Source organism: Misgurnus anguillicaudatus, chromosome 7, assembly GCF_027580225.2.
Source record: "Misgurnus anguillicaudatus chromosome 7, ASM2758022v2, whole genome shotgun sequence".
Classification (NCBI taxonomy): Eukaryota; Metazoa; Chordata; class Actinopteri; order Cypriniformes; family Cobitidae; genus Misgurnus; species Misgurnus anguillicaudatus.
In genome coordinates, this window is record NC_073343.2 from 32,606,026 (window position 1) to 32,625,222 (window position 19,197).

The following is a 19,197-nucleotide window of genomic DNA, read 5'->3' on the forward strand; positions in this document are numbered from 1 at the left end:
GGAAGATATTTTGAGGAATGTTTGTAACCAAACCGTTCGTGACCCCCATTCACTTCCATAGTAGGAAAAAGAGTACTGTGGAAGTAAATGGGGCTCAAGAACAGTTTAATTACGAACATTTCTCAAAATATCTATAAAAGAATATAAAAGAAATGTATACAATTTGTAACAACATAAGAGTAAATAATGACAGAATTTTTATTTTTGGGTGAACTATCCCTTTAAAGTGACCAGTCCCATTTTTTTGGTGTTCTGTCCTTCACATCCCCACAACAATAAAAAGGCGAAAACATTCAAAAAAGGTTTTTAATTCATAAATAATAACAAATAAGATTTAATTGAATTGCAATGATGTTTTAACATTTGAACTAAAAAATTGATGCGCTTTTTATTTTAAAAATCTGGTCAAGTTATCATAAATGAATCGTTTGTCTTGGTAAAGAAAAGAATACTGTGCAACACTAAAATATTATCAAAAACAAATTGAAAACGAATAAATTAAACTAACTATACAGTCCTTTCAGAGTTTTTTTGTGATTGTTAGGTGCAAAAGTCCTTGATCTTGCGGCATGTTTGTTTTAAGAAATGCGATGGAATATGCAGGATATTTATGTAATTTTATTAGATGTAATTGCGGGAACTTGCAAAAACTGCGAGAACTTGCAAAAACTCTGCGAGAACTTGCAAAAACTGCGAGAACTTGCAAAAACTGCGAGAACTTGCAAAAACTGCGATATAGATACATATGACTTTTTGCTACAAAACAATGCGTGGATTATGAGATCATGCAGGCCTGCATATTTTGTGAGCAGAAATCTGCAATTTATGCGGGCGAAAGTGTGGCGTATTTAAAAAATGCGGCCTCCCGCATAAATATGCGGACTTTGGCTGATTATGCATTGAATCATCCGATCGCATAATCACGTTTTTCTGGAGGGACTGACTAAGTGGTAGAGCACTGCGTTAGCTGCGCAAAAATTTATTGATTCGATCCCAGGGAACATGCGTATTGATAAAAATGTATACCTTGTAATGCACTGTAAATTGATTTGGATAAAAGTGTGTGTCAAATGCATAAATGTAAATATAACTGCTGTGTAGGCCTGCACAAATTTTTTTTAATAACTTTCTAAATATTGCGACATAAAGTATTATCGTATCACATACTTAAAGTTTGTAAAATCAATTGGAACTTTATTAAAAACGGAAAATTATATAACAAATGTATAGTATGTTTCAACATACAGAGCACTAACATCCATCTGCCAGTCTCTTTGCCAAAACAATGCCTATACATAACCTTTCGAACTATTAAAATCATTCAGTTTTTGCAAACTATTGCAATATACACCTGTGTGATTTTCTACACCTATGGTTTTGTGATTGGTTGCCAGGATGTTGCTAAAATGAAGTGCTGCTATGTTTCTATGCTGTTCTGAGACAGGGTGACTGTTAGGTTTCCTCAACAAAACACAATTTATGGTCAGTAACACAAAAGGGAGAGACAAGTTACATGCACAGGCTAGATCCTGAATCCAATTTCATAAGGGCGTAATTTTAGCAGAAAACCAAAACCAATAAAACCACGAAGACCGGTTCGCTAGTGCACCGTCATCATGCTCTAGAGAATTTACATCAATTTAACAGACATTAATCTTACTAAACCTTTAACTGTGTTTCTGTGGCTCAACTAGTAGAGCATTGCATTAGCAACGCAAAGATTGTGGGTTCAATTCCCTAGGAACACACATGTATAGACTGAATGCCTTGGAAGTCACTTTGCATAAAAGCATCTTCCAAATACATAAATGAGACTGATTGTCAATTTCAAATCTATTAGACAACACTATACAATGAATGCTCCTAAAGAATCCAGAGACCTCCCATCACCAAGCACTTTAAAAACAGACTCAGCTCTTTGAAAATGCATTATATATCAAAGCATAATGCAGCATGTTTCTGGCCGCTGCTTTTTCCATGATCAAAGCAAAAAATCTGAACATGCCCGCGGTAAAGCCGACCAGCAGGTGTGGCTGTACCGGAGGGAGGGAGGGAGGGGGATGAGATGTCTGCATTATCAGCAGCTAGCAGGGGCAAGGTTTGCCTGGTTACCATGGTAACAAAGGGGCTGGTACTGTTGTGATGTTGTGCAGAAGGTGCAACAAAGCTGCATTACATGCATGCTGTTAATTATGAATGAGAGAGAAATAAAGAGAGAGAAAGAGAGTGAGCGAGGTCACCACTATCTTTATATTGCAGTGTGTGCACCCTTTCAAGCAAGTCAAATGAAAGTCTCTTTACATAGGTGCCATAGAAACAAAACACAGGGCGAACGTCACTGTAGCTCATCAGTTCGGTCAGATATCGAATGCTGAATGAAGATGACCTGTGGTCTTTGCAGTTTCCTATTAAAGCCACAACTAACAGCAGGACAATTGTCTGATTCGGGATGCTTGGTCACCTTTTCCAACGGTTGAGGAAAACTAGGGTTGCAAACAAAGACGGACGTAAAAAAGATGGACGTAGGGCCCGTGACGTCACCCATTGGTTTGTGAAGATCGTTTTTGAAGCTTAAAGTAGGCGTTGCCTGTCGTCGCCATCTTGGACGCGCATCACTGTGAATCACTCGCGGATAACCAAAAATGGGTAAAGAGATGGGACATGTGTGAAGCTGAGGTGGCTGGTTGCTCAAACCACGCCCGCCTAGCTCGATTCTAGTGACAGAAGTGTCAGTTCACCCCTCACTCAAGTGGCCACACCCTTAATTATGCAGAAGTTTAAGGGGGTTGCACACCGGACGCGCAGCTCAGCACCGCACCACGTCTAGGACAACTCGGAGGTACCGTAAACCGGAAGTGCACATTAAATAGCACGAGCTTCGTCAGATAGTGTCTACTTCAAATGCAAAATATACGTTAGCAGCCAATGTTAATCATTAATGATTTGGGACAAATATGATGTTATTATTATGAGTCGTAGCTGGGCAAACCCTCGGTTGCAAAGCTTGGAAATTTTGGAAATATTCCAAGTCTGAAATTATTTGTAAATTTTTGATAATTTGTACGAACATTAGCATCCTCAACATCTGACTCATCTTTATCCGGTGCCACAATTCCCATATATTCCAGTGTAACTTCCATGGAATGTTTTCAAAATTCCCAGAAACTGTTTAGCATTATTCATTGTCAACTTAAATACTTCACACCTGACTTTCCTGATACGTTCATTCATAAAATCACATTACATGAGATCATTATCGCCAAGAATGTGGTCATGATATCATACCAATATGAATACACTAGTGTTTATCTTTAACTAGTAAGGCAAGACGTTGAAAAGATAATGCTAGAGATTTGTTTTACAAATCAATTGGTCTATTGACATGTACAAATGCTTTTCTCCTCTCTTAACGTAAAGTGCAGAGAAATCTGTATGTTGTTGACTTTCCCAAAAATGGAAAACTTTCAAAACATTGCTGTTTGATTGAGTATACCGGTCAGCCTGAAATGTGTCTGAGCGGACTTATCTGTTTTGGCTGAACAATGGAAGACAGGAGTAAATCGTACCTGTTATATAACACAATTATCCTCTATAGAATCAGCTATGTCTGGCTCTATCCCAGGGGTTTTTCCCCTCCTAGGACTTTTCGCCTACAGGGTTTTTCTCCTAGGGTTTTTTTCAACACATTTAGCACCCTCTTACATACGTTAAATTTTTACTACGCTTGCTAGTATGGTTAATCTTAACTGCTGTGTTCTCCGGCTGATGTTTTATGATTTTTCTGTGTTTTTCCTCTATCTATTAATGCAAAGCTGCTTTGAAACAATTAAACAATTTTGAAAAGTGCTATATAAATAAAATTGAATTGAGTATTTGAGCAACCTATTTGACAGAAATTACACACTTCACCTTTAAACCCGAGGCTGTCACAATGTTTTGCTGGATCCTTTCATCAAAAAGAGTTGACCGATGTGCTTGTTGCGCAGACATAAGTGTCTATCGTGACAAAAGCTGCAGTAATGATCACTGAATTATTAAATAAAGCACAGTCATCTTTTTAATACAAACCTCAGGGTTTATAAACGCCTGCTCAGCATTTTCACAACTGAGATCCAAAGTCCTCAGAGCTTTAATGCACCAGCAGTTCAATAACCACGAGTTAGAAGGAGAGTTTATGTCATACTCCTACAAACATGACTCGGACCCCAAACATTCACCATCCGATGTGCCCCTCCTTTCCTCTTTCCGTAATTCACTCCCCTCCTCCGCTCCCTTTCTCTCCCTCCTTTCAGTCCGGGAGTTTTCCCGCTCTGCCAGGCAGAAGGCCTTTTGGGGAGCAAAGCATAGGAAAGGAAAAGACAGACAGCAGGGTTCCCAGCAGAAGAAAGAGGAATTCCAGTTTGATTACTCAGGGATTCAGAAAGAGGAGATTTACAGCCAACATTGCCTAAATAGAAGTTTTTAATGTTTATATTGAGAAAAGTATTAAGTAAAAAAAATTAGAAATGTATCAAAACTGGATTCAAAATTGTTTTTGGTACAGAATGAGGGGTGTTTATTAAATTCCTATGTGGAGTCTGAAGTACTCGTGCACTTGTATGCAAATCCCATGTAGGCATCACAAACACAATGGAATTGAACTCTTTTGGCCTTTTAAAAATTTGCATGAATGTATACAGAACTGGAAGGATTTCCTAAGGTAGCATTTGGATTTAATTCATCTTCGCCCTCATGTCTGTCATAAAACATCACGTGAATGTTTATAAGAGAGCAAACAGTCATATAGGAGTGATATCGTGATACGCCTCCACCCATCTGACATTCACATGGACAACTACTGTCATCGTACGCTGTTACTGTAAAACCAATATAAGTACTAAACTGTGATAGAAAATGCTTGAATGGCTAAAAATTTAACATAATTTAAGAACGGCGTTTCTATAATTACAACTCAAGTTACAACAAAAGCCCACACCTTGTGATTATTTCCAATATCACAATGAAACCTAAAAAAATCTGATATGTATTCGTAGTAAAACTCTTACCTTCACAAAAAGCTCGATGAGGGGTTCGTTATCCCCCTTCACACCGTTCTGAGGTACCGAAAGAGACATCCCGAACTTTTGCTTTTATGCACCCAGATATTTCTTCACCGTGGCAAAGTTTTCCAGCACTCACTTTTCAACGCCTCCCTCTTTCCCGAACGCAATATCAGACTGCAGTGTCTCCAAACGAGCACCGAGACAAAGACCGTTAAAAGACCCAAAATCAGCTTCTTTCTCCAAAATTCAACAAAAGCACTTTCGACGAGGCCCGCCGTCTAGAAACGAACCGCTACGGACGACCCGATAAAATCCGCTACGTCTCCTCCGTTGCTGCTCTCTCAGGATGGCGACGACGAGGGGAAAAAAATTCAACGGGAGTATTTAAGGCAGTGATGTCATGCGCAGAGCGAGCCGAACACGCGCGCGCGCAGAATCCGTACAAAAGACCAGCCCGCGTGCGCTATATATCTAAACAAGCTGCTTGAATGGTTTCATAATTAGTTAAATTTGTGATAAATTTCGTATTACGTAACAACAACAACAACAAAAACATATACGGTTCGGAGTTAGTAAGAAAGCGCATTCTGCAGCAATTACTGATTTCTGAAAAGAGCAACATCATATGAAATGTATTTTAAAGAGCACAAGTAGTTATTTCAAAAATGGTTTCCATAAAATATTTACCCCAACAATTCTGTTCAGATGTGTCGAATTGCTTTAAAGGGATAGTTCACTCCAAAATTAAAATGTTCTCATTTAATTACCCCCAAGTCGTTTAAAGAGGACATTTCACAAGACTTTTTTAAGATGTAAAATAAATCTTTGGTGTCTCCAGAGTACGTATGTTAAGTTTTTAGCTGAAAATATCATATAGATAATTTATTATAGCAAATTGCCATTTTGGGTGTGTCCTTTAAAATGCAAATGAGTTGATCTCTGCACTAAATGGCAGTGCTGTGGTTGGATAGTGCATATTGAGGGGCGGTATTATCCCCTTCTGACATCAAAATGGGGGTTAAATTTCAATTAGCTATTTTTCACATGCTTGCCGAGAATGGTTTACCAAAACGTACTGGGTTAAGTTAACCAAAGTTACTGGGTTGACCATTATTACATTTTATAGGTTGATAGAAGCACTTGGGACCCAATTATAGCACCGTAACATGGAAAAGGTCAGATTTTCATGATATGTCCCCTTTAACCCTCAATGTCTTTTTTGTTCCCCACAACCCAAATGCAGATTTAAAAAAAAGTGTTGCACCTCTTTCACTCTTATCTGTGCCTGAACTGTTGTTTAGGATGTTTACTTTTTTCTGAAATGACAGTCCACAACAATAAAGTAGAGAAGTACACTCACCTAAAGGATTATTAGGAACACCAGTTAAATTTCTCATTAATGCAATGGTGTAATGGTGGGGGGATGTTTTCTTGGGACACTTTAGGCCCCTTAGTGCCAATTGGGCATCGTTTACATGCCACGGCTTACCTGAGCTTTGTTTCTGACCATGTCCATCCCTTTATGAGCACCATGTACCCATCCTCTGATGTCTACTTCCAGCAGGATAATGCGCCATGTCACAAAGCTCAAATAATTTCAAATTGGTTTCACTGTACTAAAATGACCCCCACAGTCACCAGATCTCAACCCAATAGAGCATTTTTGGGATGTGGTGGAACGGGAGCTTCGACAGCTTCCACAAATCTCCATCAACTGCAAGATGTTATCCTATCAATATGGGCCAACATTTCTAAAGAATGCTTTCAGCACCTATTGAATCAATGCCACGTAGAATTAAGGGGTTCCTCATAATCCTTTAGGTGAGTGTATATGACAAGTCCAGTGAAGTTATATTGGGACACTTTGGGGACATTTTTAAGCTTCAAGGGTTTTCTAGTTACTATAGGAGTGGATTGTGGCGTGGGGTTCATTGGCGTTCAAATGACATGGAAATAATGCCAGGTTTTAATTTTTGGGTGAACTATCCCTTTAATTATGGTATTTGATGGAAGCAGCGGTTGCCATAGTAATTTTGTATAGACAAGTTCAGCAGTAACAACATAAATAAACTGCTTTCGTGGAACAAACATAACTTCCGGTAAACCCTGCAAAGAATCAAACAACAGAGTCTTTTTAGAGTAGTTTATTTCTGATAACAAGCTAAATAAACAAAAAGTAGATAACCTTAGTTCAAATCATAGCTAAATCATATCAAAAACTACACTGAGCTAACACTTCTGTGTAAAATGTGTGTACTATATAATGTATACAATGTTAACTAATTTACAGATCGGCTGCCAAACCTTCCTTCACACAGCAGTGATCCATCATCGCCATCCCCCATCATCATCTTTAGGAAATCAAAACATTTGTTATTTTTGACGAGATATTTGTTCCAGAGTTCAGTTTAGCCACTAGCCAGACCATTAAACAAACAGAGACCAGAAATTAAGTTCTGCCCAGATGCGTAACTGCGACATGTCCGATGAAACCATCAAACAGGTTGCACTGCACTGACCCAAAATTCAACATTGGGGTGTAAAAGGGTGATTTAAAAAAAAATTAAGATTAAATATAGAAACTGTTTCTTAACCACTCCACTGAAAAATCCAGCTAAGACCAGCATAAGCCGGTTTAACGTGGCAGTAGCTGGTTTAAGCTGGTGGGTCAGCTGGTCTTCCAGCCTGACTAGCTAAGTCCAGCTAGACCAGCCTAAAAAGGGACCAAAACACAACTAGACGAGCTTCCTACACCAGCAATACCAGCCAAAACCAAGCTGGGAGACCATCTAAAACCAGCGTATGCTGGTCCCAGCTGGACCCCTCATCAGGGCAGGGCCAAAACAATAGCAGGATACTGTACGGTTAAAATGTTAATTCATCTTAAATAAAGGTCATAGAAATGTTAGCATATTAAACATTTTTGTTTGTTCCTTAAACTATTATGCTGATTTAAAGAACTGATATCGCACTGATCAAACATACCATAAAATTTGTTGGGTTTTATTTGGAGAAGGTTTCTTCATGTAAACACACATTGGGCGGTTTCCCAGAGATGGCTTATCCTAGTCCCAGACTAAAATGCATGTTAATCTGCCTTAAAAATATCTTGCATTGACACATCTTAATATATCAGTGCCATTGTTTTTGTCTCAAGATGCACATAAGTATTGTTTTTGTAAGGCATGTTTAATATAACAAAGACTTAGTCCTGGATTAATTTAAACCCTATCCAGGAAACCACGCCATACTGATCCGTGACATAATGCACTGCAAGTTGCTTTGTATAAATGCATAAATGCAAATGAAAAACACCAATATTAAAATGGTTGTTATGTGATGTTATAAAACAGCAAAACTTCCCACTAGAAGCGGAGCTGTTTATTTGTGCAGTGTCTTGAAGATCACCGTTAATAAGTGTTTCCTTTCACCTGGTCTGAGCTTAAGGGACAGTCCCTATGTTTATTTGTTAAACACTTATGTAATCCCATGTGGCCTGTGGCCAGCTGGGAAGCAGGTGGCATTATAAAAAAAAACAATTGAGGTATAAACACGATTGCCTTGGGCTGTTTTGGTAGATCAGTCCTTGTTAACCTGGTTATTTTTGCTTGTACACAATAACAACTCGCTGAACTTTGAAGATATGTCTTCAAGTGTTGCCAGGGTGACAAACACGAGATAACACGCATAAAGCAGTTGATTATCATGTGTCATCACCAGACCTAGGACTCGGCTCAGGCATCCACAGAGCCTTCTAGAAACAATGGACTTGTAAAACATATGCAAAGCAGCAAATGCATTCAATTGTCACCATACAGGTTTGGCTTGTCATTTACAATCTCATGGTGTGTTTTGCCTAAAAGGAAACAAATCAAATTATCGACCATTATGGTGGGAAGAAAAGCCCCGAGCCTGGGTGAATGTAAAGCAGATAATAACAGACAATAACGATTTCTTTCATTTTAATGCGACTTTGTTCAAAGCCAGGATTTACTGCAGGGTTCAACAATTCCAAACACAACTTAGGTTACAAAATATAAAATGCAAAAAATAAAGGATGAAAACAAACGCTTCGGATTCGTTCTTATGTGCACAGCGAACTTTAGAGCAATGCCGCAATGTTCGAATGAACAGAACGGACAGATGGATCGGCTCTTTCGGCTCACTGGGTGTTTTGGTTTATGGATCATGCACACAAGAGGACAAACACACAGGGGTCTGCTGTCCATGCAAACTAAACTCTCAAAAAAGTCCTGCTGAAGTTAGAGAATCCATAGGCTAACTTGCACATCATCTCAGAACCGCATATGAGCTTTACTTGTACGTTTTATCATAGCAATAAAAGCAAGTGGAACAGGAATGGGTTGGGGGCTAAAAAAATGTTAGTTTGTTGACAGTGTCAAAAGATGATCAAGAAACATCATCAGCTTCACATCATAAAACTCCCCAGCGATAAATGTGCCAAAAAAGTAATGAATTCAACGAAAACAAATTCTAGGGTGAATTATAACAATTTGTACATTCTAAAGCTAAACCAACATCAAACATTTAAAATGCAGAGTGGGGGAGAAAAACAGGTGTAGGTAGAGGGAAACTGAGATCATCATTGAGAAGACGGAGACAACTGGGCCTTCCTCATGGACCGGAGAGCTTTCTCACGCAGGTGCTTCTCCAGATCATCCAAACTGTCTTCTACTTCACTGTCTGATTCCTTCAGGAAAGGTAGCATTAATTATGTCTGACTCATTAAAATCTGGCATGACAAATGTTACTTTAATTGTGTTAATTTATATACACACGTTATTGTGTAACTTCACCTTTTTCTGATCGGAATCAGGCTCCGCCTCCTGTTCGGGGACTCCTATAGCTGCTTCAATTTTCTCTTCTCCGCTCTTCTCCTTCTTTTGCTTCTTATGCTTCTTGTGTTTCTTCTCCTTTTTGTGTTTCTTCTCCTTCTTCTTTTTCTTCTTTTTTCCACCCTCTACATCAGAGTTCTGGAAAAATGAAGAGTTGTTTAGACTTCTATACAAACGCATATAATTGGATGAGCAGAAATGAAAGTATGGCAGAGCCATAATTATAAGGTTTTAAAAACTAAACTAAGTACATATCAGCACTTCTAAATCTGTACGTATGAGGAACGATATAATTTTCTAGTTCTACAACCATTTTTAATAACAAACGGATGTATAGACTGGATATATGTTCCATAAACAAAACTTTTGAACTGGGGTTTGGTGTAGGTGAGGCGTACCTTGTTAGGTGATGGGCTTTGGGACCCACTGCTGTTCTTCTTTGCAGGTGGAGGTGGGGAGCGACTAGCAGAGTGAGGAGAGACTGAAGCAGTTCTCTTCGGTGCTGCCGGAGGAGGAGAAGCGGATGGTGAACGAGACACCTGCCTCCTTACTGGCTGGGGGCTCTGAGAATCTCTACAAAAGAAAAGAAACCGAAGATCATAGTTTAGCAAACTGGATGTTTAAAAATTAACAGTGAAAATTCAGAGTACGTACCGCTGTGGTTTGCGTGGTTCTGGTGTGCGGGAGACCCTTCGAATGGGTCTTGTGCCATGAGACGGCGACGCCTGACGTCTTGCTCGTTGCGGGGAGGAACCAGAAGGCCCATATCGAGCCTGAGGACTCGAAGACACTCGAGAAGAATGGGAAGGGGGAGAGGAACGGGTGTCCCTGCCCCTTTGGTGTGCAGGGGGATTCGGAGAACTTCTGCGATGGCGGGGTGGTGGTGAAGCAGAAGAGGGCGGAGTGCGCCTCTTTCCTGGACTACTACCACGAGTCCGTTTGGGGGAGCGAGAGGAGCGCCGTTTGGCTACTGGTGAGGGAGATGCCCTGCGCTTGGACACGGGCGGCGATGGGGACGGCCTCCGCTTGGACACGGGTGGTGATGGGGATGCCCTACGCTTGGACACGGGTGGTGATGGAGAACCTCTGCGCTTGGACAGGGGTGGTGATGGAGAACCTCTGCGCTTGGAAACGGGTGGTGATGGGGATGCCCTGCGCTTGGACACGGGTGGTGATGGAGATCCTCTGCGCTTGGAGACGGGTGGTGATGGAGACCCTCTGCGCTTGGAGACGGGGGGTGATGGAGAACCTCTGCGCTTGGACACGGGTGGTGATGGAGAACCTCTGCGCTTGGACACGGGTGGTGATGGAGAACCTCTGCGCCTAGGAGGGGGAGACCCTGATGGGCGTCTCTTTTGAGCTGGAAGGGGAGAGGGGCTGTATCGCCGCTGGATAGGGGGAGAGTAGTGCCGAGTAGGAGGGGATGGAGATCTAGGTTAAGAGGAACACAAGAAAAGATCAATGTCAGTCAAATTACCTTTAAAAACGGAACCCACAAGATACTGCAGTAACTCTGGGTGTTACCTGCGTCTTGGAGGAGGAGAGGGCGACCTGCGGCGACGAGCTGGAGATGGAGAGCGATGTCTACGGAAAGCAGGTGATGGGGAACGTCTTTTTCTGATGAGAGACAGTAAAATATAGAGTTTTTACCATGTATCATTGTAATACAGAATTTCATAACAAATTGTAAGTAGTAACGTTAGGAGAGCAGCCCATGTCAAAGGTTTAAGACTAAAACTGGTCTGACCATGAAACTCATTTGAAAGAAACATAAAACCTTCTGGGGACACATGATGGCCGATCTTTGCCAGACGTGTGCAAGAACACATCTTGTTCAATCTGCAGAAAATAGAAACTTAACACGCAATTATGGCTACCTTGGGGATGCCTCTCTGTGCCTTCTCCGTGGTGAGCCAGGTGAATGGCTCCGCCGTCTCCTGACATCACCATTCCTAGCAGCTGCGCCTCTGTTCTTCTGCCTTGGGCCTTCATCTTCAGAGGAAGAGGATGACCCTGTGTCTGTAAAGTAACAAATATGCTAATTATTTCTAAATCAAACAACAATATCCATCATTATGACTACTACATGCAAGCTCAGGGGAAGCACATGTGCACACAGATGTGAAAGAGGAAAGAGAAAAAAACAGGTGTGATTGAAATAAAAAAACCAGTGATAACCTGAAGAGGATTTCTGATTCTGTCTGCGATACTGACGTCGCTGCTGAACAGAATCTGCCATTGACCCGTCGCCCAACTTCTCCTCCTCTGAAATTCAAAGCAGTGGTGGGTCCTTAAGTGCCCAAGAAACAGCCACGTGCCCACAAACACACCCATGATGTGCAAGTAACACAGCCACCATGTCCATAATTGTCTGTTGTGTCCCTGACCTAAGGGTGCACTATGTGATTGCTGTCAATCATTTAGATTAGAGCTCTTTTGGCATACAACATCCAGAAAGTGAGACAAAAACTCCTAAGTGTTTAGGTAGAGGAAAAAAAACTAGAAAATTATGGACACTGATCTTGAAGGATGAAAGCAGAAGTCCTAACCTTTCCTTTTGATCAAGTCACCCAAATAAACGCACAAACGTGCTTCTCATCCCACAAATTACTGTAAATTCATATAATCTTGCATTTCTAACCCTTTTGGAGAAGCATAAATGTATGTTGAAAGTCTCACCAGAATCTGATACATCGGATCGTCTGGGTGGTTTTGGAGGAGAATGAGTGTCGTTCCTTCCACCAGTTCTGTTTCTCGCAGCTGGAATTTACAAAGTTTTTGCAGTCAGAAACATTTTTGCTTAAAATTGAGCACATAAAATGATTTTAGATTTGCAGATTAGATTAGATTTTTTTTTACTAAAATCCAAATTACAAATAGCACTTAAGGAAGAGTTGGACTGTAACCTGAAGGGCTTGTGTCTGGACCTGAGGGGCTCCGGCCTCTTCTTCTGGGTGGACTGGATAGATCCGAACGACGTGGAAGTTTTCTGGGAGGGGTAGCTGACCCACGTTTACCTGGTCTTTTATGGGGAGACCGAGAGGAAGAGCTGCCTGAAGAGGATCGGGAACGTGAGCGCCGCCTAGTGGACAAACAATTTTGAGTTGATGTGATGGGAAAAAATCTCTTTAATGTTCCTATGCAGCACCAAAATGTACCAACCTGCGGACAGGTGAACGGCTGCGTCTGTGTCTAGGGGGTGGCTGGCGTCTAGGGGGGCTCCGGCGTCTCGGAGAGATTCGTCTCCTGGGACTCGGTCTGCGGCGAGGAGAGAACGACCTGGAAAAGGTAAAGACTTCAGTTAAGTTATGTAAAAATCAATATTGATTAATCGCACACCTTTCCTATCACCAAGCTTCACAAACAAATTTCCACGAAGACACTTAGAAAGGCTCACCTGGACCGTGATCTGGGTCGTCTGCGAGATCGAGGTGATCGGGAACGAGAGCGGTGACGTGGGCGATCTCTGCGTCCGTCCTTCTCTCTGTCCTTGTCTCTAGGTTTGGGCTTGTCTTCTGATTTGGAGGTTTTTTCAGGGGACGACTCTTTCACCACCTCAGACACAGAGTCTGGCTTCATCTCAGCCACCAGATCACTTCAAGAAAAAAAATACATGACTCGTCACTCTAAAATCTATGTTATTTTCTCAAATAGTTACTTTTTGTAGTTTAAAACTAACTACAGCTAGTAACTGACATCTTATCACAGTTACCTGGTAGAAGAAGCCTCCTGAATTAGTGGTTCTGGTTTGGAGCTCTCCAATTGGTCCGGTTCTTCTTTTGGCTCTTCTCTTTGATTGGGCGGACTAGAAGGCGGTGAGGCGGGTGGACTTGGTTTTCGACGAGGAGAGCGGGAAGGGCTGGCTTTACGGTCCCGCTTCACAGGGGAACGAGATTTCCTCCTGGAGACAGGTGAGATGAAAAAAAAAATCTATCAAGGGTAGTTGAGCATCATAAACAAGATGATTAAGAACCAAAATAAGTAGTAAGTCAAGCAAAGCGGGGCAAAGACAAACCGTTTAGGGCTTCTGGACTGAGCTCGCTCCTTGTTCTCCTTTTCTCTTTTATCGTCATCTATCTTTTTCAGAGAGGCTAGTTTTTCCTGTTCAATCTACAATACGAAACATTTCTTAGTAACATGTAAACTCAGCGTAAAGCTATATTACATCCATAATAAAACTTTAGTTGTAATCACTTGTCTCTGTTTGATTTCCTCTTTCTTCTGCTCCAGGAAGGCAGACGGAATACCAGCGATGTTCTCCTGAGCGCTTAGCAACAGCGGCCAGAGGTCCTTCATGAATTCCCGAGCGTTCTTCCCGTTCAGAAACCCAGTCAAATTAATCTGCATCATCTTCGCATCTGGATTCTGCAACACAAACATCAGAAAGGAAGAGAGAGGAGAAGAAACCAAAGTTGTTAATACGGACATAGATTGAGAAGAACAAGACTACCTACACCTGAACATCAGTTAAGACCTGTTTTTTATTTTTTAAACAAGAGCCCAGTACCTGTGAGCCACTGCTTTTTACCTTCTAAACCAAGGTGATAAAGATAAGATGCAATTGAATAAAAGATAAATAACCTCCCTCTGCATGCATTACATGTTTACATATTACAATTTGAAATGAGATGTACCCTCCTAGTTCACAAACCCTTGAGAAATCTTCGAGCAATAAACACCCTCCCCACCGCTAGGGCTGTCTGTGCAATATCAAAACTCCTGAGAGACAGAAACATTACAGTCCACAAACAGAGTGTATCAAAACCCCACAAAGCAAGAACAGTCCGGTTGTCTTCAGTGTGAGTGTCGCAGGCTCTGTGGGCTGGGGGGGCGGAGAAAGGCGCTCCATTGGCTGGCCTCCGCCTCACTACTGCATCACACTCAATCACCTTGAGTTTAATGCTATATCATTTATCTAAATTGCAAGAGACGAACAAGCAATAATGAGTACACAAGGCATGGAAAAGGCTTTATTCACATCAAAAAAAGAGGAAAACAAACCTATGAGATCCATGTCCTACGAGAGGGCTGATCAGTAATGCTCCTGGAGATCATCCATACACCGGAGAGATAAGGTCACACAAATAAGTAATGTGTTTTGGAAATTACAAACTAAACTCTGCACAGACATAACATCCAGGAGCAAGACTGAGAACCCTCATCCTAAAAAGTTTTGTAGTGTTACGAGAAGTGGAAGCACCTCTTTTATATGATGGAGTAAGGAGACATGTATTTTTGCGTATAATAAAAGTGTGAGATCATTGAGCAAATACCTCTCTGGAATCCCAGCCAAAGCATCCTGAAAAATAGCTAATCATTAGAAAGCTTAGCTAACCTAACACAATCTTGTTTTATGTGGGATGACCAAGATATTCTTGAGCTAAACATTGTTACAGAGCCCATAAATGCCTGACTTAATATCTTGGGCAAAGAAAACACCTATATGACACAACCAAAACCCTGATGTCATACAGCATTACCATCTCACATGCTATTTTTTTTAAATAAAGTAATTTTGTCAGTTCAGGCCTTTGTTTTGTACTACTAAATTTAAGTCTGATAACGCTGAAATGACTCTACCACTGACACAATGTCAAGCCCTGCTAATAACTCACCTCAAAAAATAAAGCTCATCATCAAGGGAGAGTTGGATTCAGAGAGACTTTGGACTCAGATGAGATCTAATTAGGAGTTGGTGCTATACTTCGATGCAAGGAATAAGATCCATATTGGTTCAGGCCTTTTAAATCATAAATCACATCAACATTAGAACATTGCTGTTCAGAAGCAACGCTGTCATCAATCAAAACTTTAGAGAGAGAATATCCTTTTTTACCCTCATTTCTTTTTTTAAACCAGACAGACACTTAAAGGTTTTGTTGTTAGACGATTTCTGCCTGTTACGTCTATGCAATGTTTCAAATCATTGTCACAGGTTGTACACTTCTTCAAACCATCTCACATTCTCCAACATCTAATGCATAAATCCAACATGTGTGAACGGACAACGGGAAGAGCGGAGTCGAGTTTACCTTTTCCTCCAGCTGGTTGAAGACAAACTCAATGACAACATCATCCTCAAAGCCAAGGATCTCATTCACGCGCTGGGTGATCCAGGGTTTGATGACTTCCAGGTTGACCTTGGACATGTCCACCTAAAAGCACATCAGACGCAATAATGAAGAGATGGGATACTTCAATACATGAGATAAATATATCACCAGTGATAAAATGTAGACTTAAGTGCTAAAACAATTTGATATGCAAGTACAACCAAAGACATTGGAAATAACAACATTGAGCACTCCTATTACTATGAATAGGGGACAATGCAATGCTCAATATGGCGACGGAAGTCCCGCCTTCCAGTTAAAAGAACGAATCATCATCAATCATCCCGATTCTCTGGGGGGCGGCTCTGTACAGTCACGCGAGACGCTTGACAATCTCTGCACATGCGCAGTAGCACATGACTCAAGAAAAGATGTTTTAATGCAATTTAAGCTTAAGAAACCAAAATGATGGTACCGTCAGGTTTAATTGTTGGTCAGAATTATGTTGTTTTATTGTGATTTTTGCATGCGATTTTAGAGATATTGATCTTTCCTCATTCAAGTAGATAGGACTTTAGTCTACCTAGTGGCGCAACTTCCCTAAAGGATTTTGGTATAATTTTGCTACCACACATCCATTAAAAACAAAGACCAAATAAATCATACATGTGGATTACTACTTTGAAGCTGTTTACACTTGGTATTAAGATGTGTTTTCATCGATCGGATCACAAGTGGATTACATTTACACCTGGTATTTAAATCCGTCTCTTTTGTCCACTTTCGACCGCTTCTGTGCTGAATACTATGAGGGGGTGGTCTGTGAGACGGTGGGCGAGTCTCTCTGCTGTCATTCAAACCCGAGCGGGAGGAATTATGAGTTTATATGGACGCAAACTAATATTATGTCGGAGTGCACTGCTTGTTTAGCAAGTAAACATGCTGCACAGTGTTTTGTACATGAGTATGTAAGAGCTTTCTTTGAATTTTCAGCGCAATTGATGAAATAGAATCGCGCAACTTTCACACGCTTTCAAAACGAAACTACGGAGATCAGCCGCTTAGTTTTATTAATGAAAGGCTAAAAATAGCGCTGTTCACCAAATGTTCATGCCAGAAGTCAAAAAAGACGTAAACCTTGTGTTTAATACCTCAGATTAGATAAATGGGCGGAGAGAAGGCGGTCGCGTGTGGCTGTTTGAACGCATTCAACCACATGTGCGTTCCGCAACTCCAAAGCGATCAGATCTAAAGTGGTTTCGACCACCTCTGGATGTGGTTGAAAGTGGTCGAAAGTGGACGAGCTCAAAACGTTTTGAACACCGTTTACACCTGGCATTAACGTCGTCCACTTGTGATCCGATCGACGAAAACACATGTTAATGCCAAGTGTAAACAGCCTCTTTGTCAGACTTCAGACAGATGTGAGAGCCAAGGTTCCCACACCTTGGTTAACTTCAAATTCAATTACCGTTCAAGGACTTTCCAAGTCCAATACCCTCAAATTCATATACTAAATGTGGGGCACATTTCAAGTGAGAGCAAGGTTACACCTTGTTACCTTTTAAGATAACTGGATAACTTCTGTAAAGGATGAAAGCACTTTTTTTTGGTCTTGAAAGTCATGGACCCTATTTTCTACCATTGTAAATAGAGATGCACGATATTTCGGCCGACATATCGTTATAGGCCGATAACTGCTTATTTTTAATATTATCGGTTATCGGTCTGATAGCAAAATTAGGCCAATAAATGAAAGACGCTAAATTATGAATTATTTTGGTTTGTTGAACTACTTCACTTGCTCATTGCTGGCCATGTGAAGTTTTGATTGGTGCTTTCTGTGACATAGCACAAAGATGACACATGTTGCGGGCTTAAGAAGAGTATGCTAGTCTAGCGCAAAGACAAGATGTCCGCGGTCTGGGAGTTTTTCATTGTGAAATTAATATGAATATTTATCGGCATACATATATATATATATATATATATATATCAGTTATCGGCCCGCAAATATAAAGAGTTATCGGCCAAATTTCCATATCGGTGCATCCCTAGTTATAAAGCTTGGAAGAGACAGGACATTTACTAAAATAACTGCAATTGTGTTCGTCTGAAAGATGATACGCATCTCGGATGGCTTGAAGGTGGGTAAATCATTAGGTAATTCACATTTGACGCTGAACTGTCTGTCGCTTTAAGGGATTTTACCAGGACTTTGCTTTAAAACACTTTTTTATTTTAGTGCTGTAATGTTTGAGAGTCACAGTAAAACAATCAAGCAGATGGTTAAGCAAATGTCCACCTTCTTCTCCAGACATTCTGCAAACTTCAGCTGCTTCAACAGCTTCTTGTGTTTGTTGCTGAAGCGGTTATCTTGCTCCGCACTGGTGCCCTGAAACAACATCCATTCACAATTAAAACATGAAAAACTGACTGAAATGTTATATTTATTTTCTCTTAATAAAAAAGTCACATTTCAGAATAAAATTTACAGTGTTTGAGAGTAACATACTATTACATTTATTTATTATTACCATTTTGAAACATTACTGAATGTCTAACTGTTACCTAACGTTAACTGTTACCTCGCGTAAGTAAGGCACATTATGCTAACTCGGGAAAATAACACTAAATACGTAAACAGGCCACAGCTTAAGTAATAATGCAATAATTGATTTTATTTGTATAAATAATAGTGATAATATGACATGAACCCCGTAATTTTTATTAAATCATGTTAAACGTGTTGTCGTCGTCTCTGGATTATTTTCAGTTTCCCTAACGCAGCCGCCATTACAGTCACATTCCAACAAACACAGTAAATACATCGTTAAAAAGCACAACTCGTCGACGAACCGATAACTAATGCAACCTAAACATCACATTCAAACTTTCTAGTGCAATATTTAAAGAGGAATTAAAACTTACGCGGAAAAACCCCGCGTCCATTTCAGTCGAGTGTCAATATGGCACGATGTCCCACAATCCACTATGGCGCAGCAGCTTTTACCTCACTTCCGGAAGATGGGAGGCCACGTGACTGAAACTTCCGAAGCTGCCCGATACAAGCCTGCGTCCGATTAATCTTTACAAATTGTTATTTAATGTGAACTATTTCAGTCATAGTTTTCTCATCATATTGTTTGTGTGTTTTATTTGTTTCAAATAATTGTTTTATTATTTGAAACAAATAAAATTGTTTTATTTAATTGTTTTATTTGTTTCAAGAATTTAAAACATATT

The 19,197-nt window shown here is 40.5% G+C and overlaps 2 protein-coding genes across 5 annotated transcripts in view; both read right to left on the reverse strand.

Moving 5' to 3' along the window:
• The window catches only part of clic4 (chloride intracellular channel 4), a 34,263-nt gene extending 28,846 nt beyond the window's left edge, over positions 1-5,417 (reverse strand). The window contains exon 1 of the mRNA XM_055172395.2: positions 5,046-5,417. Coding sequence (XP_055028370.1) covers positions 5,046-5,114 — 69 coding nt within the window. The 5' untranslated portion in view covers positions 5,115-5,417. The remainder of the gene's footprint in view (positions 1-5,045) is intronic.
• Positions 5,418-8,987: 3,570 nt separating this feature from the next.
• Positions 8,988-19,026, reverse strand: srrm1 (serine/arginine repetitive matrix 1). 4 transcript variants are annotated; one of them, XM_055172018.2, is made up of 17 exons: positions 18,883-19,026; positions 18,257-18,346; positions 15,931-16,053; positions 14,093-14,263; positions 13,914-14,008; positions 13,611-13,799; positions 13,296-13,493; positions 13,061-13,177; positions 12,805-12,980; positions 12,578-12,658; positions 12,077-12,163; positions 11,776-11,917; positions 11,423-11,515; positions 10,553-11,329; positions 10,297-10,471; positions 9,860-10,036; positions 8,988-9,746 (listed from the first exon to the last, which is right to left on the reverse strand). In XM_055172018.2, the coding sequence occupies exons 1-17, from the start codon at positions 18,901-18,903 to the stop codon at positions 9,735-9,737; spliced, it is 2,724 nt and encodes a 907-aa protein (XP_055027993.2). In that variant the 5' UTR covers positions 18,904-19,026; the 3' UTR covers positions 8,988-9,734. The 4 variants fall into 4 exon arrangements, with proteins under 4 accessions (XP_055027993.2, XP_055027991.2, XP_055027992.2 ...); XM_055172016.2 differs by having other exon boundaries at positions 8,988-9,753; XM_055172017.2 differs by lacking the exon at positions 12,077-12,163 and having other exon boundaries at positions 8,988-9,753.
• Between the last annotated feature and the right edge of the window lie 171 nt (positions 19,027-19,197).

Bases quoted from the DNA above. Each gene is read 5' to 3' on its own strand.
- srrm1 (XM_055172016.2), bottom strand. From the start codon at position 18,903: ATGGACGCGGGGTTTTTCCGC. The intron at 12,981-13,060 runs GTTGGTACATTT...TTTGTCCACTAG, and splicing joins AGCCGTTCACCTGTCCGCAG to GCGGCGCTCACGTTCCCGAT. The intron at 11,516-11,775 runs GTAGCCATAATT...GTCTCTCATCAG, and splicing joins CACAGAGAGGCATCCCCAAG to AAAAAGACGTTCCCCATCAC.